Genomic DNA, 20,549 nt, shown 5'->3' on the forward strand with positions numbered 1-20,549 from the left:
GATGCCACTTTTGACCCCAAGGGCATAATTTGAACAAACTTTGTAGAAGACCACAATACGATGGCTGCATTGGAGATTTTGTTTTACGTATCTCTAAATTCTACACGAATTTAAGATATTGATTTTTACCACTGAAATATCGATTTATCCTACAATAAATTAATACTATTAGAAACAGTCAAGATGAAGTCACTATTAAATGAATTATCACATATTTGCCTAATACTTGTTTATGTGCAAAATACCCATGTACAGTAAAAAACAATACTGATACAGGCACCGGCACACTATGTAGATAAATGTATATAAGTGTTATAACGTTCGACATACTTACTTACTAAGTTTTATTTATCTGTCAATAAGTTCTTAACGGTGTGTTTACAGTCTGTTCAGCCCGTCCGTAAACCCCTGAAAACCCCGTGAATCGTTCAAATTACTTAGTTCCTACTAGTGACTCGTTGTTCAGCATGCTTACTAGTTATTATTTGTTATCTACTGTATTTCAATACGATTTCGTTCACATATGCACACATTCGTACGATTTTACGGCTTCTGCACATCGCAATTCGAATGAGGCTTTCACAATTGTTTCAAAGGCCTTAACTTGTACTACAATTCCATTTCATGTGAGTGCAGAGATTAAACAATTCAGACGCAAACGCATGATCAAATGTCACAGTTGGTTTTACTTTTTTAATCCGTTTGTGCCTAGCGTCTAGAAAAAAGGCCTTGGCAAACAGCGTAGAGCCAGATGAGACGCCGCATGATGCGGCGTCTCATCATGGTCTGCGCGGTTTGCCTACAGAAATTTCTGTAAGAAATATTTTAAATATAGAAAAAATACTAGACATCCCTAATTTTGGAAATAAATTGATCCAATTTAGAAGGACGGGAGAGTCCACTAGGCATAAATGGGTTAAATAAGACTAAATATGTATTGAATTATACTTGTGTGGTGATGTACACGATGTTTAAAAGACAAAAAGGCAGATAGTAATGTTATTGCGTTTATTATTAAAGCAACAGACAGCAACAATAAATAACACGCTTGCAGCGATGTGACGGCATTTTGGCGATTCTTCCAATCAGCAGAAAACACACGGTTCTGAAAATAAATTATAATAAACTTAAAAAACACACATATGATAGAACACCACATTTTAATTCATTTCTCCAACTGTTTAACTCTTATAAAACTTTTTGATAAATAGATGTGATAACTACATGAAAACAGATCCAGTATTACTGTATATACTCATACCTTGTTTATTTTCCACCGGTGAGGGTAGAGTTGATGAGGAGGATCTGGTCGGAAGTTCTGGCGGTGTTTCTGTTGAAGAGCAGAGGAAGCAGGAACAGGAGACCGAGCAGGGGCACTGGAAAAAAAGAACACGTCTTTTAAAGAGACTTGTACATAGTTTGATAGAATTGTAATTTCAAAAATAATTGTCATTTATCTTTGTTTCTTGATACTTTTGAAGAAAAAAAACGGTCGCTTTATAATTCGCCGATAAAAAAATGTATGTATGTGTAGCGAAGCAAAAGCGCACGATCTTTTGCTTACAGAGGTCTCTGGTTCGAGTCCCAGGGTCGGCACTTTTTGTATTTAACTCTATTTTACTTTTTTCTTGCAACTTTCATATATTAGACTATTCAAAACATTATAGATCTGTTGGTAAACATATTTAATGATATTTCTAAAAATGCATGAAAATGTGAACAAGTCTTTTTAATACTTAATAGATTGATATAGGATGTACACTGAATTGAATAATAAACTGACACGTTAATACGTGTACCTGATTTACCAAAAATATTTGTGAACATTTATTGGATACTTACAGAGACCGCTCAGTCCGGAGCTTCCGGAGCCTCCCCTTCCAACGGGCACGGGGATGTAGGCAGCCTGGCCGTATCCGGATCCGAATGAAGATCCATGTCCGTATCCGCCACCCAGGGATCCAATGCTAAGGGATCCGAGCCCGTATCCATAACCGCCGCCATAGCCATCGTCAAAATTATTGCCGAAGTTGAACTCGTCGGCGAAGACCAGACCGACGACGGCGGCGAGGGCAACAGAGGCGAAGATGATCGGATTCATGGTGATGGATTCTGTCAATAAATAATTATGGTCGTATTTACGCAATAATAATCAAAAGCGTCGTGGCATGTTTTAATGAACCATTTAAATCGGGGCTTAACTTCTATATTCGTTTAGTTGTTGTGAATTGAAATAAATAATTAAAATTCCTAAATGGGCTTACTATTTTAATCACTTAGCAAATAATACGAATATTGAAAAAAGCCTCAGTATTTATATCCTAAAACCCAATAAAATAAATGATATTTATTGCATTAAATCACTTACTTGTTTATGACTTTCGTGAAAGTGATGTTTACTCGACTTAAGCATGATTTTATACCTGGCTAAAATGACCGCCGGGCGGAAGTTAATGACATAAATAGACTTGTTAATCATATTTACGTGTCTGTGTCTTTCACACAGGTATCTGCTACAAATAAACTTAAAATAAAATGTATATTATTTGTTACACACATGCATGGACATTGTACTATGGTAACTTTATCACACTATCTATTATTGTGTTTAAATCGTTGATAAAAATCTATCGGAATGTTTCATGTCACAAACATATCCATACCTAAGTTTCACATTCAATCAATTAATAAATTGACACATAAATTTGGTTAATATTAGCATTTTTGTCAGAAACTAATCTAAAGTTTTACAATCAACCAATTCATAAATAAACACTTAGATTTTTTAGATTTCTCACTAAAATTAACAACTATCGGTAATCGTTTGCTTTCTATTTTTTAATTAATAAATACAGTCATCTGAGCCAAACGTATGTTAATATTCACTATTGTAGGCTATAAGCTTTATTGTAAGTTTTATTGCTAAACTAAATGTCTTTGTTGTTGTAATTGTTGCTGTTGTTTTATTGAACAGATCATTTTACGTGTTTATAAGCAGCAAATATGAACAAATGATCAGTTTGTTGAAGCCTTACAGTATGCACATGATGTATGCGCAAACTGAAAGATCTACATATTTTTTTTAGTCTGTACAATTAATACATTTCCACACAAGAATCGACATTTTAGCACTATTACATTCATCGATAGCTGTTGTTTAACTTACCATTTCGCTGTTTCAAATCTGATCGATACATTAAGTTTGTTGATATAAAATGCGGAAATGAATAAAAGGAGGAATACTCGGTGAATTATTGGTAAAAAGGTGTGCTAATTGTTTGGTTTCATATTCTACCGTTTATTGTATTGAAAAAAAGAGTGGTACAAAAAATAAGACATTCAGATAAATATTTCAAATATATTAGAAATATGTGCGATCGAATTTGGAGCAATAATGATAAGCCTATTTTCTTGTGTTACAAAAACTGTACATAGTCACATGATCTGAACCATAACATTGATGATGAAGATGTCATCGTTTTGTTTAAGAAGTTGAAATGTAGGAAATCAGGATTATCATTTGACTCGTTGAACATTTATAATTACTGGAAAAATACAGGGCATGATTCATATTATTACAATTTCAGAAAACCGTTGACGGCATTGGCTTCTGTGTGATCTCGTAATCGAAAAGTAAAACAAATATTGGTGCATGTGTTTTAACTGCGTTAGACTTGTGATCTGGAGACAGAGGTTCTAACTCCATTGGGAGCACCTGTTTGTTTCTGTTTTAACTATTTTCCCGTTTCAAAAAACGAAGACTTTTACTTTTTAATTACTATACATTACATATTAATGGCATCTTATGTCAAAACTCCTTCTTATATGGATGTCTTCAGGTCACTTAAGGGTAATGCTATTTACGTCATTGTTATATGATTAAACAGTCACGTAGTTAATCAGCGAATAGTTTGAGTTCCGATTCCTACCACACAATGAAGGTTTCAGATAAAGGTTTCCGGCAAGGGTTTCAAACGATCACACACAATATTTTTTTGCATTATTTGAACTGCCTTTGGGTAATTTCCATTACGAATAAGGTTTACTGTATGACTTTGCAGATTTTTTTTTCTTGTAATGATCTTTGAGAAAATATCTTATTATTTCATATATACATAACATGTAATATTTAAACAAACAATTAATAAACATGTTAAAACTAACCATTGGTGTCTGCATACTTTGTTTGTATGACAAGACTTCTGTTCATTTAAACAATTATACGGTTAAAAATTTGAAATAAAAATCACGCGCTATCTTGGACATGACTTCATCGAGAAATTAATGATATAGTGTCGGTAACATATTGAATTTAACATCGCTGTATTCCGGGAAAAGATAAATAACCGTTTATGCGTCGAGTAAAGTTGGGTGTAACTTTTAGCACATTTTTTTACTCGTAAAAGATGCACCCAACGCCCCCCCCTGCCTCGGGTATGACGAGGATCCATCAACAACACTCACCTGAAAAACTGTACCTCCTTTACCCTTGGTTTGAGGCTACTTTTGACTATATAGAACATAATTTGAACATATGTCGCTTTGTAAATCTATATATAAAAGATTGGGCATCACCACACTGGTTTGGTAAATATTTACCACAGAGGCATAAATAAGACACACGAACTAGAGAACCGGTACAACTATCTGATGTAATATTTGTATTTACGCTATTGGGCTTGGTCCTTTAACAGCAAAGCATTTCCCTAAGTTAAATTGCCAATACAGTCTTTATAAAAAGTTTCACACTTGGGGCGTTTTTGATCCCAGGTTATTAATTTGAAGACATTTTAAAGAGGACCACTCTCTGTTGTTACATTCTTAATATCAAGTCCCTGGACATTAAAAGTGCAGTTATTTTAACAATTGTTTTGTTTCAAAATTAAAAGAGAACCCTGGGACGTGATCAATATTACCTCAGATGCATGCATGGATAAACGTCGCGGAAGACCCTTGGACGATGCTACTCTTGACCATTTAACAAACTGTGTAGAGAACCTATAGATGATGCTAGATACCACACTTTAAAGCCAATGGTTGAACGGCTTTACACAAGAAGATGTTCTACAAGATTTTTTCTGAATAAGTCAATATAAAACTGGTGACTCAGGGAAGAAGCCACTTTTGACCAATTATGCATACTTTTTAACATACTTTGTAGATGATACCGATTGTGGAAGCCATTAGCTTTGTGGATTGAGACAAGAATATTTTAAAGATTGCCGCAATATAAATCAATGAAAAACTGGTGACCCCCGAACGATGCCAACTTTTACTCCATGTGCAAGACTCGATGAAAATTTCTAAAGGACCTCTAGATGATTTTACACACCAAACATAGAAGCCATTGGGCTTTGCGGTTTCTGAAGAGAATACTCTTGAAGGTTTTTTCCTACATAAGTCACTGCTAAAACCCTTAGCGACGCCTCTTTTGATCCCATGGGCACTATTTTGATCCAATGGGCACATGAGTACCGTTAAGTGGAATTACATATGAAACTCTTGAGCTGGGAGAGTGGTTTTAGACCAGAAGTTTTTAAAACGTTTCCCTTTTATATGGTACAATTTCAGATGCGAAGATTTTTTAAGGTTTTATAATGCTGCATACATGTACCAAATACAAAACAGCAGGCTTTGTGGTTAAAGACACGAAGATTTGTAAAGGTCTTACATACAGAAATTCCATGTTAAAATGGTGTACCTAGGCCGAGCCCAATTTGACCTCAGGTGCATAATTTAAAAAATAGCATCAGAATCTTTCGAAGGTAACTCGCACTGATGCTAACTACCAAATTTGAAAGCTTTACGCATCTTTTTAATTGTTTTCCTTAAATGATTTATGTATAACAAGAGTCTCCTGGGCCGTGGTTTGATGTGTCTCCAGTGGTTTGATGTGTCTCCAGTGGTTTGATGTGTCTCCAGTGGTATGATGTGTCTCCAGTGGTATGATGTGTCTCCAGTGGTATGATGTGTCTCCAGTGGTTTGATGTGTCTCCAGTGGTTTGATGTGTCTCCAGTGGTATGATGTGTCTCCAGTGGTATGATGTGTCTCCAGTGGTTTGATGTGTCTCCAGTGGTATGATGTGTCTCCAGTGGTATGATGTGTCTCCAGTGGTATGATGTGTCTCCAGTGGTATGATGTGTCTCCAGTGGTTTGATGTGTCTCCAGTGGTTTGATGTGTCTCCAGTGGTTTGATGTGTCTCCAGTGGTTTGATGTGTCTCCAGTGCTTTGATGTGTCTCCAGTGGTTTGATGTGTCTCCAGTGGTATGATGTGTCTCCAGTGGTATGATGTGTCTCCAGTGGTATGATGTGTCTCCAGTGGTATGATGTGTCTCCAGTGGTATGATGTGTCTCCAGTGGTTTGATGTGTCTCCAGTGGTTTGATGTGTCTCCAGTGGTATGATGTGTCTCCAGTGGTTTGATGTGTCTCCAGTGGTATGATGTGTCTCCAGTGGTATGATGTGTCTCCAGTGGTATGATGTGTCTCCAGTGGTTTGATGTGTCTCCAGTGGTTTGATGTGTCTCCAGTGGTTTGATGTGTCTCCAGTGGTTTGATGTGTCTCCAGTGGTTTGATGTGTCTCCAGTGCTTTGATGTGTCTCCAGTGCTTTGATGTGTCTCCAGTGGTATGATGTGTCTCCAGTGGTTTGATGTGTCTCCAGTGGTATGATGTGTCTCCAGTGGTATGATGTGTCTCCAGTGGTTGATGTGTCTCCAGTGGTATGATGTGTCTCCAGTGGTTGATGTGTCTCCAGTGGTTTGATGTGTCTCCAGTGGTATGATGTGTCTCCAGTGGTTTGATGTGTCTCCAGTGGTATGATGTGTCTCCAGTGGTTTGATGTGTCTCCAGTGGTATGATGTGTCTCCAGTGGTTTGATGTGTCTCCAGTGGTATGATGTGTCTCCAGTGGTATGATGTGTCTCCAGTGGTTTGATGTGTCTCCAGTGGTATGATGTGTCTCCAGTGGTATGATGTGTCTCCAGTGGTATGATGTGTCTCCAGTGGTATGATGTGTCTCCAGTGGTATGATGTGTCTCCAGTGGTATGATGTGTCTCCAGTGGTATGATGTGTCTCCAGTGGTTTGATGTGTCTCCAGTGGTTTGATGTGTCTCCAGTGGTTTGATGTGTCTCCAGTGGTATGATGTGTCTCCAGTGCTTTGATGTGTCTCCAGTGGTATGATGTGTCTCCAGTGGTATGATGTGTCTCCAGTGGTATGATGTGTCCTCCAGTGGTATGATGTGTCTCCAGTGGTATGATGTGTCTCCAGTGGTTTGATGTGTCTCCAGTGGTTTGATGTGTCTCCAGTGGTATGATGTGTCTCCAGTGGTATGATGTGTCTCCAGTGGTATGATGTGTCTCCAGTGGTTTGATGTGTCTCCAGTGGTTTGATGTGTCTCCAGTGCTTTGATGTGTCTCCAGTGGTATGATGTGTCTCCAGTGGTATGATGTGTCTCCAGTGGTATGATGTGTCTCCAGTGGTATGATGTGTCTCCAGTGGTATGATGTGTCTCCAGTGGTTTGATGTGTCTCCAGTGGTTTGATGTGTCTCCAGTGGTTTGATGTGTCTCCAGTGGTTTGATGTGTCTCCAGTGGTTTGATGTGTCTCCAGTGGTATGATGTGTCTCCAGTGGTATGATGTGTCTCCAGTGGATTGATGTGTCTCCAGTGGTTTGATGTGTCTCCAGTGGTATGATGTGTCTCCAGTGGTATGATGTGTCTCCAGTGGTTTGATGTGTCTCCAGTGGTTTGATGTGTCTCCAGTGGTTTGATGTGTCTCCAGTGGTTTGATGTGTCTTTAGTGGTATGATGTGTCTCCAGTGGTTTGATGTGTCTCCAGTGGTATGATGTGTCTCCAGTGGTATGATGTGTCTCCAGTGGTATGATGTGTCTCCAGTGGTATGATGTGTCTCCAGTGGTATGATGTGTCTCCAGTGGTTTGATGTGTCTCCAGTGGTATGATGTGTCTCCAGTGGTTTGATGTGTCTCCAGTGGTATGATGTGTCTCCAGTGGTATGATGTGTCTCCAGTGGTTTGATGTGTCTCCAGTGGTATGATGTGTCTCCAGTGGTATGATGTGTCTCCAGTGGTATGATGTGTCTCCAGTGGTATGATGTGTCTCCAGTGGTATGATGTGTCTCCAGTGGTATGATGTGTCTCCAGTGGTTTGATGTGTCTCCAGTGGTATGATGTGTCTCCAGTGGTATGATGTGTCTCCAGTGGTATGATGTGTCTCCAGTGGTTTGATGTGTCTCCAGTGGTATGATGTGTCTCCAGTGGTATGATGTGTCTCCAGTGGTATGATGTGTCTCCAGTGGTTATGATGTGTCTCCAGTGGTATGATGTGTCTCCAGTGGTATGATGTGTCTCCAGTGGTTGATGTGTCTCCAGTGGTATGATGTGTCTCCAGTGGTATGATGTGTCTCCAGTGGTTTGATGTGTCTCCAGTGGTATGATGTGTCTCCAGTGGTTTGATGTGTCTCCAGTGGTTTGATGTGTCTCCAGTGGTTTGATGTGTCTCCAGTGGTTTGATGTGTCTCCAGTGGTATGATGTGTCTCCAGTGGTATGATGTGTCTCCAGTGGTATGATGTGTCTCCAGTGGTTTGATGTGTCTCCAGTGGTATGATGTGTCTCCAGTGGTATGATGTGTCTCCAGTGGTTATGATGTGTCTCCAGTGGTATGATGTGTCTCCAGTGGTATGATGTGTCTCCAGTGGTATGATGTGTCTCCAGTGGTATGATGTGTCTCCAGTGGTATGATGTGTCTCCAGTGGTATGATGTGTCTCCAGTGGTATGATGTGTCTCCAGTGGTATGATGTGTCTCCAGTGGTTTGATGTGTCTCCAGTGGTATGATGTGTCTCCAGTGGTTTGATGTGTCTCCAGTGGTATGATGTGTCTCCAGTGGTTTGATGTGTCTCCAGTGGTTTGATGTGTCTCCAGTGGTATGATGTGTCTCCAGTGGTATGATGTGTCTCCAGTGGTATGATGTGTCTCCAGTGGTATGATGTGTCTCCAGTGGTATGATGTGTCTCCAGTGGTTTGATGTGTCTCCAGTGGTATGATGTGTCTCCAGTGGCTTTGATGTGTCTCCAGTGGTTTGATGTGTCTCCAGTTGGTATTGATGTGTCTCCAGTGGTTTGATGTGTCTCCAGTGGTTTGATGTGTCTCCAGTGGTATGATGTGTCTCCAGTGGTTTGATGTGTCTCCAGTGGTATGATGTGTCTCCAGTGGTTTGATGTGTCTCCAGTGGTTTGATGTGTCTCCAGTGCTTTGATGTGTCTCCAGTGGTATGATGTGTCTCCAGTGGTTTGATGTGTCTCCAGTGGTTTGATGTGTCTCCAGGGGTTTGATGTGTCTCCAGTGGTTTGATGTGTCTCCAGTGGTATGATGTGTCTCCAGTGGTTTGATGTGTCTCCAGTGGTTTGATGTGTCTCCAGTGGTTTGATGTGTCTCCAGTGGTATGATGTGTCTCCAGTGGTATGATGTGTCTCCAGTGGTTTGATGTGTCTCCAGTGGTTTGATGTGTCTCCAGTGGTATGATGTGTCTCCAGTGGTATGATGTGTCTCCAGTGGTATGATTGTGTCTCCAGTGGTATGATGTGTCTCCAGTGGTATGATGTGTCTCCAGTGGTATGATGTGTCTCCAGTGGTATGATGTGTCTCCAGTGGTATGATGTGTCTCCAGTGGTATGATGTGTCTCCAGTGGTATGATGTGTCTCCAGTGGTATGATGTGTCTCCAGTGGTATGATGTGTCTCCAGTGGTATGATGTGTCTCCAGTGGTTTGATGTGTCTCCAGTGGTATGATGTGTCTCCAGTGGTATGATGTGTCTCCAGTGGTATGATGTGTCTCCAGTGGTTTGATGTATCTCCAGTGGTTTGATGTGTCTCCAGTGGTATGATGTATCTCCAGTGGTATGATGTGTCTCCAGTGGTTTGATGTGTCTCCAGTGGTATGATGTGTCTCCAGTGCTTTGATGTGTCTCCAGTGGTATGATGTGTCTCCAGTGGTATGATGTGTCTCCAGTGGTTTGATGTGTCTCCAGTGGTTTAATGTGTCTCCAGTGCTTTGATGTGTCTCCAGTGGTTTGATGTGTCTCCAGTGGTTTGATGTGTCTCCAGTGCTTTGATGTGTCTCCAGTGGTTTGATGTGTCTCCAGTGGTATGATGTGTCTCCAGTGGTTTGATGTGTCTCCAGTGCTTTGATGTGTCTCCAGTGGTTTGATGTGTCTCCAGTGGTTTGATGTGTCTCCAGTGGTATGATGTGTCTCCAGTGGTATGATGTGTCTCCAGTGGTTTGATGTGTCTCCAGTGGTTTGATGTGTCTCCAGTGGTTTGATTTGAACAAAGTTGGAAGAGTACCTCTAGATAATACTTTATACAAACGATGAAAGCATATTAATATAGCTTTGGTGTTTCAGACTAGATGCTGTTCTTTTTTAATTGGCGACTTCCGAGTCGATGCCACTTTTTTTATTTTTACCACTGAAATATCGCATTTATCCTACAATAAATTAATACTATTTGAAACACTCAAGATGAAGTCACTATTAAATGAATTTTCACATATTTGCCGCATACTTATTTATGTGCGAAATACCCATGAACAGTAAAAACAATACCTAAATAATACAGGCACCGGCACACTATGTAGATAAATGTATATATGTGTTCTAACGTTCAACATACTTACTTACTACGTTTTATTAATCTTTCAATACATTTCTAGTTAATATTAGTTAATTGTCGCCAAACATTATAAGCAAATATTAGTTACTAAAGTTCAACAGGCTTAGTTACTAATGGTAACTAAAAGTTCAACATGCTTAGTAAATACTAGTTACAAGGCATCCATCATGCTTAGTTACGCTCAATCGGTCATTGTCGGCCCGGATACTACTTAAATGTACCCCGGGTACTCTTAAGTATGCGTGTACATGTACATAAATGTACCCCGGGTACGGAAAATATACTGAAGCGTATCCGGAAATTCTAACGCTAAATTAAATCTATATTTTCGAAACTCCTACTCAAAAGCATCTTTATATATATATATATATATATATATATATATATATATATATATATATATATATATATATATATATATATACAACGGGGGACCAGTTAAATCTTTAGGCAGGTCTTGTTCAAAGAGAATTGTGTTTCGTATTCCGTAGCGCGTTTGACGTCATCGGATTTTGGGCGGGAATAACAGGTACAGTATAAATTGACAGGGTACGTGTAAGTATATTTTCCGTACCTTGGGTACATTTAAGTAGTACCTGAGCCAACAATGACCAACCAAGCCTTAGTAAGTACTAGTTACTAACGGTCAAAATGCTTAGTTACTTCTACATGTAGTTACATGGCATTAAAAATGCTAAATTAGAACTAGTTGTCAAACATGCTTAGTTACATCTAGTTACTGCATTCAAAACTATTTTCTCGTCGTTCAATGCACTGAATGACTTCTAGTTACTTGTCGTTTAATGTGTTTAGCTACTACTAAATACTCGTCGTTCAAAATGTTTAGTTACTATCAGTTTCTAGTCGTGCAACATGGTAGTTATTACTAGTCCTTCAAAATGTTTAGTAACTATCAGTTTCTAGTCGTTCAACATGGTAGGTTATTACTAGTCCTTCAAAATGTTTAGTAACTATCAGTTTCTAGTCGTTCAGCATGGTAGGTTATTACTAGTCCTTCAAAATGTTTAGTAGCTATCAGCTTCTAGTTGTTCAACACGGTAGGTTATTACTAGTCCTTCAAAATATTTAGTAGCTATCAGCTTCTAGTCGTTCAACATGGTAGGTTATTACTGGTCCTTCAAAATGTTTAGTTACCATCAGTTACTAGTCTTTCAACATGATGTATACTTCTAGTTGTTCAAAATGTTGATTTACTATCAGTCACTAGTTGTACAAAATGGTAGGCGTCTACTAGTCGTTCAAAATGTTTAGTTACTATCAGTTACTAGTTGAACAGCATGGTAGGCTACAACTAGTCGTTCAAACTGTTTAGTTACTATCAGTTACTAGTTGTACAACATGGTAGGCTACTACTAGTCGTTCAAAATGTTTAGTTACTATCAGTTACTAGTTGTTCAACATGGTAGGTTACTACTAGTCGTTCAAAATGTTTAGTTACTATCAGTTACTAGTTGTACAACATGGTAGGCTACTACTAGTCGTTCAAAATGTTTAGTTACTATCAGTTACTAGCTGTACAACATGGTAGGTTACTACTAGTCGTTCAAAATGTTTAGTTACTATCAGTTACTAGTTGTTCAACATGGTAGGTTACTAATAGTCGTTCAAAATGTTTAGTAACTATCAGTTACTAGTTTTACAACATGGTAGGTTACTAATAGTCGTTCAAAATGTTTAGTAACTATCAGTTTCTAGTTGTACAACATGGTAGGTTACTAATAGTCGTTCAAAATGTTTAGTAACTATCAGTTACTAGTTGTACAACATGGTAGGTTACTAATAGTCGTTCAAAATGTTTAGTTACTATCAGTTACTAGTCGTTTAACATGGTAGGTTACTACTTGTATTAGCTACCACTAGTAACTTGACGTCAAACCTGCTTATTTACTATTAGTAACTATGCGGTCACAGTGCTTAATTTCTTTACTTTACTCTTACGTGTGACAGGCTTAGTTACTGCTTTTTACTAGTCGTTCACAATTGTACCTACCACTAGTTGCTTGATGTTCAATGTGTTTCTTTACTACTACTTATAATAATTAGTTTAACATTCCTTTTTACTACTAGTTACTAATCGTTTAACTTGCTTGGTTACCACTTGTTACTAGAATTTGAACGAACTTAGTTACGTATGTAAGTAGTTTCTAGCCGTTCAACATGCTTGATTCGTACTAGTTACTCGTCATTCAAAGTTTCTACTAGCTACGAATCGATCAATTTACTTAGTTCCTACTATTAACTGGTTGTTTAGCATGCTTACTTGTTATTGTTAGTTATCTATTGTAGTTCAATACGACATCGTTAACATATGCACATATTCGTACGATTTTAAGCTATTTCTTGCGGAAGGCTTTTGCACATAGCGATTCGAATGAGGCTTGCAGAGTTATTTCAAAGGCCTTAACTTGAATTAAATTCCATTTCTTGTGAGTGCAGAATTCAGCAATTCAGACGAAAAAGCATGATCAAATGTCACAGCTCGTTTTACTTTTTTTAACCCATTTATGCCTAGCGTCTAGAAAAAAGGCCTTAGCAAAAGGCGCAGACCCAGATGAGACGCCGCATAATGCGGCGTCTCATCAGGGTCTGCGCTGTTTGCTTAAAGGAATTTATGTAAGAATTATTCTAATTATACAAATAAATATACTTGACATCCCAAATTTTGGAAATAAATTGATCCACTTTAGAAGGATGGGGGAGTCCACTAGGCATAAATGTGTTAAATAAGACTAAATAAGTATTGAATTCTACTTTTGTGGTGATGTACACGATTTGTTAAAGACAAAAAGGCAGGTAGTAATGTTATTGCGTTTATTATTAAAGCAACAAACAGCAACAATAAATAACACGCTTGCAGCGATGTGACGGCATTTTGGCGATTCTTCCAACAAGCAGATAACACGTGATTCTGAAAATAAATAATAATAAACTTAAAAAGTACACATAAACACCACATGTTGATTCATTTACCCAACTGTTTAACTATTATAAAACTTTGTGATAAACAGATGTGATAATAACATGAAAACAGATCCAGTATTACTGTATATACTCATACCTTGTTTATTTTCCACCGGTGAGGGTAGAGTTGATGAGGAGGATCTGGTCGGAAGTTCTGGCAGTGTTTCTGTTGAAGAGCAGAGGGAGCAGGAACAGGAGACCGAGCAGGGGCACTGGAAAAAGGAACACTTCTTATAAAGAGTAAAAAGTTTGATAGAATAATGATTTTCAAAATAATAGTCATAGAATCAAAAACAATTTAACTTTTTCCCTCGATACTTTGGGGGAAAAACGCGTAGTTCTAACATGACGCTTTATAATTCGCTGATAACAAATTATGTATGCGTAGCGAAGCTGAGGCGCACTAACTCTTGCTTCATGAGGTCCCTGGTTCGAATCCCAGGGTCGGCAATATTTGTATTCAACTCTTTTTTTCTTGCAACTATCATTTCTTTAGATTATTTAAAACATTACAGATTTGTACGTAAACATAGTTAATGACATTTCTCAAAAAGGCGCGAATCTGTGAACAAGTTTCTTAAATGTTTAATAGATTGACGTAGGATTTATAATGAAGTAAATAATAAACTGATATGTTCATAAGTGTACTAATTTCACCAAGAACATTTGATGGATACTTACAGAGACCGCTCAGTCCGGAGCTTCCGGAGCTTCCGGAGCCTCCCCTTCCAACGGGCACGGGGATGTAGGCAGCCTGTCCGTATCCGCCACCAAGGGATCCAATGCTAAGGGATCCGAGCCCGTATCCATAACCGCCGCCATAGCCATCGTCAAAATTATTGCCGAAGTTGAATTCGTCGGCGAAGACCAGACCGACGACGGCGGCGAGGGCAACAGAGGCGCATATGATAAGCTTCATGGTGATGGATTCTGTCAATAAATAAAATGGTCGTGTTTTATTGCAATATTAATCAAAATCTTGGTGGCATGTTGAATGAACAATTTAAATAGGTGCTTAACTACTATGTTCATTTAGTTGTTGTAAAGTGAGATCAATAATCAAAATTCGTTATTATCTTACTATTTTTATCACTTAGCAAATAATACGAATATGGAAAGAAAACTCAGTATTTTTATCCCAAAGTCAATTAATTAAACGATATATTTGTTGCATTAATTCACTTACTTTTTGATGACTTTTCTTGAAGTGATGTTAACCCGACTCAAGCATGATTTTATACATGGCTAAAATGACCGCTTGGCGGAAGTAAATGACGTAAAATACGGACACAGACGATGGCCAAAATGTAACACCGGACAAAGCTTACACCATTGCGTTTTGCTTGTCAAGCCTTGGAGAAAATATTACTCGTTTTCAGTTACATAATGTGTGTCTGGTTAGAAAGGCTGTTTTCAAATATCACTTCGTACAAAACGCCTGCGAATATTGTACGGTACAATACTGATTTATTTAGTTCAGATGTCTTTAATTAGTTAGGGTTGGTCTTCATTGATCTCCGAAAGCATTTTATCACGAAGTCCCTGATATTTTACTTGAACATTGCGTATGTTTGATTTCTTTTTGGTGGATCCTTTTTTCCACATCTGTCGCGTGCGTCGTGCCCATGGGTCGACGTGTTTTTGCCTTCCTACCCACCAATACGAAACAACAAAAAATGTCATAAAATGGTCGTTTCGGCGGATATATGTTTTGTTTTGGTGAGTCCGTATCTGTTCACTTTCCATACCGATAACACGACGGCATGACAAAAAAAAACTACGATTGTGTTTGAGACTGTTTTAGAATATGTACGGTTTAACTTGTTTATGTTCAATGAAGACCATATTGAAAAAAATTGTATAAATAAATATTGTTTATTTATCGTAATTGTTAATGAAATAAATGATGACGACGATTATTATTATTATTAAAAAAACGAAAAGCAATATTTTTTAATTGTATAAGTTAACACTGAGTTTTGTTCCATCGGTTGACCTTAACTGGGAATTGAACGCCCTCGTGTTTTAATGGGTCGTTTCTGTTTAAGCTCATACAATTTCTCAATATTTCGGTTACACGTGGTGTATAAGTACATTTAGTCTTCGAGGTCTTCTATATTTGGGTTTAAAGTATCGCCAGTGTTCGAGGTCGCTGTTGCGCATAGGATATAGTGTTCGCGATCGGGGATTTCCGAGTTCGATTTATGGTTGCATTTTTAAAATTCCCCCTAAAGGCACTACCAATAAGAACATGATCTACCAACGAAAACGGACCCAAGATCGTCTCAATGAGACATAAGCATTTGATATTATGGAGCTAACAAAGAGTTGTTAAAACTTTGCAAGGCAAACACAATTTTTTATTTTGAATAACACAAAACAAAAAAAATAGCTATTTAATTTTCCTGAAATAACCTGTCTCTATGATTAGTTTATTATGGAAAAAATACTGCTATTGGTGAATATAACAAATTGTTATGAAACTTTTTCCTACTAAACTATATCTTCGAACTACTTCCCCGAGACTGCTTAAATTCTCATAAGGTGTCATGGAAACATCATCTTTTAAGTTGATACGGAATCATCTACATGAGTCATCTTATATAAAAAAGAGACCCTGTGTCAGGTACAGATTAGAGTTATGTGTTTGTATCACATTGTACCCATAGTACGGGCCTTAAGACAATGAATTGCAGTCGGGTAGATAACTGGAAATCCGCCATTACTCAAAGACCGTCCCTTGTAAATTGCCCGTTGACACTACCCATGTTTTCGTAAGACCAGACCTCGAAAGCCGATTCCATATTGCTACATTGGTCCGGCTTGGCCATCTTCCGCGGATTCCACTTCCACTGCTCCCGTTCCTGTTCCGAACCGCTTTCCGCCGAAAGTGATAAACCGATCGGGACGAAGCGTATGGTTTTGTCTTCCTGAAGGTATCTGAGTTCAGGACTTCCTCGCAAATCGAATAATATAGTCGTATTTTGAAGTTGATGAAGTCCACCGCGCCTGAGGCTGCTTTATGTGAGGAATCGTTATGCTAGGATCCGGAGTGTGCCCCAATACTCCTACCGATCTAACTTGTTGACTCACTAACGCGGGGATGAATTTCGAATATCAGCTGAAATGTTCAGCTTTTTATTTTTTACTGACAGACTGTAACACTTTAACGTCTTAAAATTTAATGTCCGTAGGCGAAATCAAAATGTTCTCTTGAGCGCTGACATGTTCAATACTTCATTCAGTTTAAAGTTACATTAAATAAGCACGTTCTTATTGGTCAGAAACGCGCTTTAAATTCACAATGAAACCACGAAAACGGTTTGTAAAGTAACTGTTATATCTTTTGTGTGACGGTAGAACACTATCAAAGCGCTTAAAGGGGCCGTCCAACAGATTTTGGCATGTATTAAAGCTTGTCATTAACTGCTTTAAATGCTTTATATTGATAAATTTAAACATTTGAACTAAAAATATCCAGTAAAAAATAAGAATACAATTTAAAAAAAAGAAGAAAAAACGTTAAACTCCACAGGGCTCGAACCACTGACCCCTTGAGTCATGGAAGCTTGGAGTCAAATATCTCCCGACTTTATCACTCGACCATTCACGCTTACGTCAAATGCGGAGGTATTTTTTAGCTATATAAGCAATCCTCGTAGTTTCCCAAAATATCGATTCGCGTCGAACGACGCTTTAATCTATTGGACAGTCCCTTTAAGGTAGTGTAGTTGCTCGTTGTTGTTTACAACAGATACAGTCTTTGCAAAGTTTATTACAAAAAAAGAAACATACCCAAATATTACGAATAATATTACAGTGGCATTTGTTTTTCAATTTAATCGCGGAAACCGGTTTAACGCAATGTAACGTATGGATTTTGTATGGTAATGACATTTTGAAAACCGGTATGTCTATATAGAGATACCATATTGAGCCATGTTATCCGGTATAACAAAATCTATTGTATGGTGTTTTAAAGGGGCCTTTTCACGTTTGGGTAAATTGACAAGATTGAAAAAAAAAGTTTCAGATTCGCAAATTTTCGTTTTAGTTATGATATTTGTGAGGAAACAGTAATACTGAACGTATACCATGCTCTGAAATAGCCATTATATGCTTTTTACGATTTAAAAACCTGAAAATTATAAAGCGTTTAAACGCGAAACGAATTAATAATTTGGAGTTGTTATATTTTGTGAAACTCCGAGGGTTGCTTATATATAGTATAAAATACATCTAACATGATATTAGGAAGGATGACCGAGTGGCCTAAGAGGTAGACTTTTTATTCCAGGACTCCAGGGGTCAGTGCCCTGCCGAGGGTCACCTTTTTTTGTTTTATTTTTTATTCTTTATTTTTTACTTAAGCTGTGAAAAGGCCCCTTTAATAACGGCGCAATTATGGACACGTTATACCCGAATACACGATGCGGCATTTGTAGGTTAATGTAATCGTTGAAACGTGTTGCATTGCGTATGATTTTACAGTTACGTATACTTTTTCTTATTGCAATAACATCCTGAAAAAAACTGTACATTGATTATAATGAAATCAGATGATCTTAATTGGAAATCACCCTTTTAAGAAATATATCATTTCCAAAACTATGAAATCCTGGAATTGATTAGTACCCTAAAAATGCACTTTTGAACTTTTCAAATGATATGAACTTATACAAATAGTCATATTCTTATTACCTTAACTTTGCTAAATGAACGGGCATGTATAAAACGGAATATTCAAACCAAGTATTTCTTATTTCGACTGTAATTTTTGTGTAAAAAGTACACTGCCTTTATCAAAATCCCTTCTTCACTGTCAGTTTTATTATTGCCTTTGGCAACCGTATTTTTTATCAGTATATGTTCACGGTATTGCAATTTGACACTTGGCAGATGGATTTAAAAAATAGTGTATCCTGAGGTACCAGTATTGGTGACCCTATGATTGGTTTCGAATGTTATTTTTAAAAAATGTGCCGTTTTAATTTTAATTGTGCTCATAGTTGTTAAGTTGATTATTGTGCTTGCTTTGTTGCAAATACATTTCTTGCTTTGGTAAATGTTGTGCTTTCAGCGTTTTTTAAAATGTACACGTCTTTTTTTAATAAATTGTGAACGGAACCATTTTCATTGACCCCAGTGAAATTTAAAATATGCTTGTTGAAATAAAATAATGAGTTTATACAATGTGAAAACTATACAAACCCAGATTGTAAAAAGCTCATTAACTTCATGTTAAATGTAACATGAGAAATTATGTACAATTATAATCCCTATACATTTTCTGTAAATAACCATATTACCAAATTCTACTTCTTTTAAATGTCATGTATATTTTTTTAACAAATACAAACTGCAATCTCTTTAAATACCGGTAGTCAATTTATGGGACATACGCAGATTAAGATTATCATATTATAACTGTGTATCAAATATAAAACCAAACATAACTAATATTCCGTATAACGAGAGGCTAACATGTATGCTGACTGAGAAGAGACTTATTTATAAATCTGCATTGTTCATTCAAGATTGCTATATGAAACGATCGGAAGCATTATATGTGTCCGACTTAAATTAAAACAAATATATGTAAAGTATATTACCTATGTAAATAATGTTAGTTATTTCTACATGAACTTGCAATACTATGATTGTAAGTCCACTTTTTATTTATTAACACAAGTTATTCATCTAAACTTTTCATGTAATTATGTTTAATATTATTTAAAAAATATATATATAAGCATGAAAGAGTGATTATCCGGAAAACATAAAGTTACATGTATAATTTGTTGAGACTATTCAATACATTATACATTTATGAGTAAATATGTTTATTTAAAAAAACTCGCTAAAATAAGCAGGTCCCTGAAATAAGTGATTCCCAATTATTGTCAATTTTTATTAGTGTTACGTAGCCTAAAAACTTGACGTTCTTCCGGATAATCACTCAATTGTTTACAAACATGAGACGTGTATGTGTACACGTACAATGAAGCAGACAAATAAAATGCTGAATACACTATTAATTACTTTTCTGTTTTATAAAGCGGTTTTCAGCAAAAGTGTTAAAGGGCTATACGGTAAAAATGACAATGTTTTCATTTTAAACTCAAGCAATTTTGACAGAAATGTTGTCGGCTCCAAGAGCATTTGGGTGGTCGAGTTTTATAACAGCTGGTGCGGTCACTGTATAAGTTTCGCACCGACGTGGAAAGAGTTTGCTGCCGAAAAGATAGGTGATACCATTTGAATTATTAAGCATTGTACAGATTTAATATTTACATCTTTAATTTGAATTTAAAATTGAGACAATCGGAAATTATCCGAAATGTGTATATCCGAATAATAATATACCCTATACAACTATGTTGACAAATGCGCAATGATGAAAAAGTAGATTGCTGAGTTGAACTGTTCCATAAGCCTTTCATAAGTGATAGTTATGAAAAATCCATGCTCAAAGCCACGACTGCTACTACATAAGAACAGTAATACGTGAAGTGAAGTAAGGTCACATCCAACAGTAGACGGACTGACAGTTTATTCAGACTTATACACAAGTACATCTTCATACTAAAGTATACATATTATTTTCTGTAACTAGGTATAACAAAATAACATTACATAACATAAAACAGAGACTTGCAAATACACATACTTATAAACTATCAAAGCGGTAATGAAATTATTCAACAACAGCCTTAAGCGGTACAGAGTTGCTGACTACCACTCTGGAGCCTGAGTCTGTGGTTAATTCCCTGTTTGATATCAGGATTTTTCACTTTATGTAATTGTTGTTAGCAGGAAGCAGTAACAATCTGCAGAAGCAGTAGCAGGAAGTGTACCCTTAACACTTTTTATTG

General features: G+C 37.2%; 2 protein-coding genes across 6 annotated transcripts in view; one reads left to right on the top strand and one right to left on the bottom strand.

Moving 5' to 3' along the window:
• Nucleotides 1–994: 994 nt before the first annotated feature.
• Nucleotides 995–15,065, bottom strand: LOC127836934 (ctenidin-3-like). 2 transcript variants are annotated; one of them, XM_052363582.1, is made up of 4 exons: nucleotides 14,861–15,065; nucleotides 1,843–2,112; nucleotides 1,262–1,376; nucleotides 995–1,105 (listed from the first exon to the last, which is right to left on the bottom strand). In XM_052363582.1, exons 2-3 carry the CDS (start codon nucleotides 2,099–2,101, stop codon nucleotides 1,267–1,269), a joined length of 369 nt encoding a protein of 122 aa, XP_052219542.1. In that variant the 5' UTR covers nucleotides 2,102–2,112; nucleotides 14,861–15,065; the 3' UTR covers nucleotides 995–1,105; nucleotides 1,262–1,266. The 2 variants fall into 2 exon arrangements, with proteins under 2 accessions (XP_052219542.1, XP_052219543.1); XM_052363583.1 differs by lacking the exons at nucleotides 995–1,105; nucleotides 1,262–1,376; nucleotides 1,843–2,112 and adding exons at nucleotides 13,511–13,621; nucleotides 13,772–13,886; nucleotides 14,356–14,604.
• A 4,550-nt stretch (nucleotides 15,066–19,615) lies between these two features.
• Nucleotides 19,616–20,549, top strand: part of LOC127836931 (sulfhydryl oxidase 2-like) — a 40,219-nt gene continuing 39,285 nt past the window's right edge. For all 4 annotated transcript variants that reach the window (XR_008029006.1, XR_008029007.1, XR_008029008.1 and 1 more), the window contains exon 1: nucleotides 19,616–19,922. Coding sequence is in view for 1 of the 4 variants with exons in the window: in XM_052363578.1 (XP_052219538.1) it covers nucleotides 19,661–19,922 (262 nt within the window). In the remaining 3 variants the exon portion in view is untranslated. The remainder of the gene's footprint in view (nucleotides 19,923–20,549) is intronic.

This window comes from Dreissena polymorpha, chromosome 7, assembly GCF_020536995.1.
Source record: "Dreissena polymorpha isolate Duluth1 chromosome 7, UMN_Dpol_1.0, whole genome shotgun sequence".
In the NCBI taxonomy this organism is placed as follows: domain Eukaryota; kingdom Metazoa; phylum Mollusca; class Bivalvia; order Myida; family Dreissenidae; genus Dreissena; species Dreissena polymorpha.

What these genes read in the sequence shown, in the direction of transcription:
- LOC127836934 (XM_052363582.1), bottom strand. Translation starts at nt 2,101, where the DNA reads ATGAATCCGATCATCTTCGCCTCTGTTGCCCTCGCCGCCGTCGTCGGT. An exon ending in CTCCGGACTGAGCGGTCTCT is followed by an intron (nt 1,377 to 1,842) that starts GTAAGTATCCAA and finishes CTTTTTTTCCAG; the next exon opens with TGCCCCTGCTCGGTCTCCTG.